Source organism: Pleurodeles waltl, chromosome 3_1 (genome assembly GCF_031143425.1).
Source record: "Pleurodeles waltl isolate 20211129_DDA chromosome 3_1, aPleWal1.hap1.20221129, whole genome shotgun sequence".
NCBI lineage: Eukaryota > Metazoa > Chordata > Amphibia > Caudata > Salamandridae > Pleurodeles > Pleurodeles waltl.
The window spans coordinates 8,245,786-8,251,785 of NC_090440.1; the positions used below are offsets into that span (position 1 = coordinate 8,245,786).

A 6,000-nucleotide genomic window follows, 5' to 3' on the forward strand; every position below is an offset into this window, starting at 1 on the left:
CTCAGGGTCACTGCCTTTCGGGTGTGCGGACTGGGAACTGCCCCACCCAGAGTCCTCATTAATTTCAGGGTCCTCCCCAGAACCCCCCCCCCGTTTCTCTTTTGATTCTTACCTCCAAAGTGCTATTTGAAAGTCAAGGAGGGTTTTCTGAAGGTCAGACCGGTTGGATTCCTCACTCCCAGCTAATCCCATCCCAATGTGGAACCCCTTGAACTCCTCCACTGTGTAAAGCACCAGGTATTTTATGGCAATGGTAGATTCCATTTTGGCAAGGTACCATCCCTAAAGTAAGTGACAAGAGCCTCAAGAGCAAGAAAAATGAGGTAGGAGTAAACAATAAAATTAACAATATGAGAAAACAGGGTCAAAATCAACAACAAATAATGATCTGAGTGTAGAGATTGTAGTGCAAAAATGAGTCACTGTGGTGTTGTGCAAATGCAAGTCCTATCCTCACCGCTGATGAATTTTAGAAATGGGGTTCCTGGTTGGCTAGGGTGTGCACCTCAGCCAGGCAGAACCCACCATTCTAGTCAGGGTGAGTAAGTTACACACTAAAGATAACCTGTGTTCGCCCCCTGGTAGCTGGCACAGAGCAGTCAGGCTTATCTTCAGAGGTCGTGTGTAAAGCGTTTGTGCAACACGCTCACACCAGTGACACAATAAATACACCACAAAAGAGGCTCCACACAGGATTATATAAAACTATCATATATTGTGTATAACGCAAGACCAAATGGACATGAACCAATAATCACTTTGCCAAACAGGCAATGGGCAAGCCTCACAATGAGTGCAATACATGAACAAAAAGCTTATATGTTGCAAGCATCATGAAGGACACTACTGTGCATATTAGGCACTTACTGAAGAGTAGGTTCTTATGTCAGTGTAAGCATAAATCAAAGAAAATGCAGCAGTTTAGTTAGGAGGCTCACATCAATTACCATTCATCTCCCTCCCCCAAGTTCACAAATCATCAAGTATCATGATCAGCGCACCAATAGTACTGAGCCCACCTAGCTACAGGGACCCCTGCCCCTCCTACTAGTGGGGTTATGGTACTCCTAAGAGAGTCTGGTGGTGAGAGAAAGGTAGGGCCCAGTGGCACCTACTACGGGTACTATGGTAATGTTCCTTTGCATGGTGCTCCTGGATTAACAAGGTTTGGTTGGTGACCTCAGCCGAGGACTTCACCCATAGAGCGACAGCGGTTCCAAGGCACCCCCCCCATCATAAGGTACGTTCCAACTTGGGGGAATGGAACACATACACCCTGCAGGCCAAAGCGTGTAGACCTCTCTGGGTCCCTCACCTTCGTAGGTGTAGAGGCGGATGCCCGCAAGTGCTTGGCGAAGCAGCCTGATCACAGTACCTACAATTGGGTGCTGTCACGCACCGGAGAAATGTCCCTCCTGAATGATGTGGAGGCATCGGCAGCTGGGTCCCGCCCCCGTTGATGCTGGCAGAGTGTTGCTGGGCAACCTGTCCCGTGAGGCTGGAGCGTTCCTTTGTGCCCCAGTGCTTCTCCTAGCTTGGGGAGCGCAACTCTGAGGGAGAAGCTAGTGTGCTGACACTCGCTGTACAAGTATCGCACAAACTGTGCTGATTGGACCCAAAAGTATTTCAACACGCACCACCACAGTTTGGGCAGCAATGATCAAGGGAACGCTCTTTATGCATTATACTCATCTGGAGATACAGGGGAAGTGTGAATTGCTCACCAGGGTCTACCAGAAGTGACAGGAAACGCTCCTTGCACGCTAGGAGGCAAATAAAGTGCTGACCATGCGCTCAGCAGAGGGCAAATACAGAAAGAAGCGCCCACCAGACGCTAAGGTAAATAACAAAAAAACGAAGACACTCCTTATGCACTAAGAGGAGGAAACAGCGCTCCCCAGTTGCTGATTGTAGAACATGGTAAGGAGCTAGAAACAGCACTTCTCCATGCGGTAGGCTCCTTGGGAGGCACTAAAGGAGGGCTCAAGAGGGGCTGGCAGGCCGGCACAACAGGGCAAGCGATGGCAGTTCCTCCTGGCAGTCCCAAAGCAATGTCCAGCCAGATCAGAATCAGGGGGCAGCTGGCAGAGGGTACCAAACAAAAAAGCCCTCCAGTGAGTCCTTTAGGCCACCCAGTACTTCAGGCAGAAGGGTAACAACAGAAGAGCAGTCCAGATGAGCCCCTCATTGCAGCAGTCCCTCTGGCAGAGATTTGGCCTCAGGTCCAAAAGTGCTTTAAGTATCAGGTGGCAAGAGCCCTTGTACCTATACTCCAATTCCCAGCTTCTAGAAGGTGGGAGAAGGTTTCAGCCAGATCTGTCCCCTTCCAGGAATGTCCCTTCTCTCATACTCTGGCTCCAGACATCGGTAGGGGGTAAATAAGTCCTTTGTGTGAGAGCAGGACACAGCCTATTCAAGTGTAAAGTGTGAATGACCCTCCCTCTCTTCCTGCCCAGCAATAACATCAATATGTAACTGTATGGAGATATAACCCTGTCACACCTACCTCTCCCTGATGGGTGGCTGTCTGGAGAGTATGCACAAAGTGGAGGTGTCCCCCTGCCTAAACGTGGATTGGAGTCATGCTGCAAAGCATCAGAGTTATAAGCACAGAGAAATGCCCACTTTCTTATTGTGGCATTTCTGAAATAGTAATCCACCAGCAGGATTCCTCACTACCATTCCAAACATACCAAACATGCCAACGCTATTCCTCAAAGATCAAAAATTACAACTTAGACATGTATAAGGGAATTCCCAATGCAAACCTATGAGAGGAGCAGCACTCACAGCAGTGAAAAATGAAACAGGTTTTTTGTCACTACTAGGACATGAAACATAAGAATATATGTCCTACCATTTACATACACAACACCCTGCCTATAGGGATATCTAGGGCTTACTTTAGGGGTGACGTAGGTGTAATAGAAATTGAGTTTAGGCCTTCGCAAGAAGTTTGAGTTGCCAAGTCAGTGTAGCAGTAAATTGTACACACAGGCCCGGCAGGCCTGGGACAAGTTGGAAAGGCTACTTCTGTGGGTGGCACAATCACTGCTGTAAGCCCACTAGCAGCATTTAATTTCCAGGCACTGGGTATATGCTATACCAACTTACAAGGGACTTACAGGTAAATTAAGTAAGCCAAACAGGTGTAAGTCAATTATAGCAAGTTTTAGAGGTGAGAGCACATGCACTTTAGCAGTGATTCGCAGTGGTAAAGTGCCCAGAGTCCTAAAGCCAAGAAAAAGAGGGTCAGATAAATAGGAGGAGAAAGGCAAAAAGTTTGGGGATAACCCTGCAGAAAGGGCCATTTCCAACACTCCCCCATGTCACTCTCAGCGTCTTCTGCACTCCTGCTTTCTGCACCCCTTGTTTGCGCACCTTCACATTCGTGCACCCCTATATCACTCTCAAAGTCCCCTTTGACATTTGTAGTGTCTTCTCTTCCTCTTGCTATCTCCCTTCTTTGTTCCATCAACCTGACCTTCATGCACCTATATCACAGTCAGTCGAAATAACTTTATTTCGGCCACCAGGGCCATAAAAGTGTCCACCTGCCCCCCATTGTTCATAGACCCCAATCTTCATCAACCCCCATACTACTCTTGGTGTCCTCTCTGGCCTCCTGTCCCCACTTTGTTCATGTAGTCCGATCTTCATGCACCCCCATATTACTCCAAATGTATTTCTGGCCTTCTGCTACCTGCACCCCGCCTTGTTTATTCACACTAAACTTCACGGACCCCCATATCATTCTCAGTGTCCCCTCTGCCACTTGCCCCCACTTTGTTCATGTACCCTAACTTTCCTGCACCCCCATATCACACTCAATGTCTCCTCAGGCCCCTTGCCACCTGCCCCCTTGTTTCTTCACCCTAATCTTTATGCACCCCCCATACCACCGTCAATGTCTTCTCTAGCCTCCTGCCCCCACTTTGTTCATGCACCCTTGACTTCCTGCACCCCATATCACTCTCAGTGCCCCCCTAGCCTCCTGCCCCCACTTTACTCAGGCAACCTTGACTTCCTGAACCCCCATTTCACTCAGTGTCCTCTCTGCTCCCTTCCATTCTGCAGGCAACAAGAAGAAGATCCGCCTGTACCAGTTCCTGCTGGACCTGCTGCGCAGCGGGGGCATGAAGGATAGCATCTGGTGGGTGGACAAAGAGAAGGGCACCTTCCAGTTCTCCTCAAAGCACAAGGAGTCCCTGGCGCACCGCTGGGGCATCCAGAAGGGCAACCGCAAGAAGATGACATACCAGAAGATGGCGCGCGCCCTGCGAAACTACGGCAAGACCGGGGAGGTCAAGAAGGTGAAGAAGAAGCTGACCTACCAGTTCAGCCCAGAAGTTCTGGTCAAGGCCTACTCTGAGCAGAAGCACTTCTTGCACTGAGAGGTGCGGGGGGGAAGCTTGGTAGGGGCCCCCAGCTTGCTTCTGCTCCTTACCCATGGCACCTCTCTGCTTCCTGAGGACAATACTGCAGCCTCATACTTCCGGTACGAAAGACTTCCTGTTTCCCCTGGGGTGCCACTGTGTTCGGCTGAAAACATGGAAAAGCCCCAGGGGTAACAAATTTTCTGAACATTATAAATGTTGTTGTAATTATAATGATAGGTGCAGAAGACATATTGTGGGACCTCTGCTTCTATGCGCAAGATGCCAGCAGCCTCTGACCAAATGACATACGATTTAGTCGAAACATGTCAGTGACTATGGGCTATCTAGAAATCTACTCTTCTCTGAAATCTGTGTCTTCATCTCCTGAACAATATGGAGGCTGCAAGGGGACTCCAACATGGCTACTTGTATTGTAAATCACTCCAAGAACCAACCAGATTATTGCTCAAAGACCAGCCTCAACTCACGCAAGGTGTCCACAGCGAACACATGCTGGGATCCAGCAGGTCACTTTTCCAGAGCTAGTGCCTTTATAAGTGACAAATGCCACTCCATGGGGTGATGTGTAGGGTGCCCTGGTTCACACAACCAGCATGTGCCACCTGTCTGAGGACAGGGGGTCTTTTTCTAAAGCTGTGCTCAGCATTTGAGGCCTGTACCCATCACAGGGGCCTGGAGTTGATGCATTTAGAGTTACACACCCTTGCCTTTCCCTTTAGGTTTTTCTGTCTCTCTGTCTCTGGGGGCACCTGCTGGGTCCCCAGCCTCACAGGTGATGATACCCCTTGAATTGCCTCCTATGAGTTTCAGCTATCTGGATCTTAGGTTGATTATAGATAATGAGCTGCTACAATGGAATCAAAGATTTACACATAATAAAGAATACAACGAAGCAGCTCTGGGAAAGTTCTCGAATGTGACATGCTAAGCAGAACACACCGATCCACCAGAGCCCACTCCTGTGTCTGCTGCAGTCTGATAAAATCATCAAGGGTTTTAATACCAAAACACTGTCCATTCCCAGCCATGACGTGACCCATGAATTCTCCATTCCAGGAAATATTGGAAACATTTCACTGAAGCACACCTGGAATATAGCAAAAGCAACTCCTGACACGTGTTTCGCTCATAATGCATATCACTGAGGATTCTCTCGACCAGAAATGGGAGCTTCCCCAGAGTTTCTTCTTTGGGTTTGCATAATTTATGCTATTTTTTAAGCTTGTGAGCAGTTTTCATTTATTAAATAAATGTTTCACTTTAAGCTCAGATTGATTTCCCATTATTGTCTCTGACGTCATTGTGAAGGAGTAAGCGCAGCAGTCAAGCAGTCAAGCAGTCAAGTATGTATCAAGGATGCTATATGTGCCCAACCTACAGAAGCCGCGGAGGGACATGAGGGAGGCGGTGACGCATTGGCCGAGGGCGTGAAAGTGATACAGGAAGGGGAGAATGAGGTCTGGTGACAGGTACCCTACAGGAGCAAGAAAGGTGCAGTGGGGACACAGTAATGAGGGACTGGGCTTGGGGGTGCAGATATAGAAAGATGGAGAACATGACCTCTGACCTGTAGGGTGTGGGTCGGTGACAAGTACTCCTA

The 6,000-nt window shown here is 48.7% G+C and overlaps 1 protein-coding gene across 2 annotated transcripts in view; it reads left to right on the forward strand.

Annotated features, from left to right (window-relative positions):
- SPI1 (Spi-1 proto-oncogene) overlaps positions 1-5,664 on the forward strand; it is a 127,517-nt gene extending 121,853 nt beyond the window's left edge. For both annotated transcript variants that reach the window (XM_069221627.1, XM_069221626.1), the window contains exon 5: positions 4,078-5,664. In XM_069221627.1, the coding sequence (XP_069077728.1) occupies positions 4,078-4,394 (317 nt within the window). In that variant the 3' untranslated portion in view covers positions 4,395-5,664. The remainder of the gene's footprint in view (positions 1-4,077) is intronic.
- Positions 5,665-6,000: the final 336 nt, after the last annotated feature.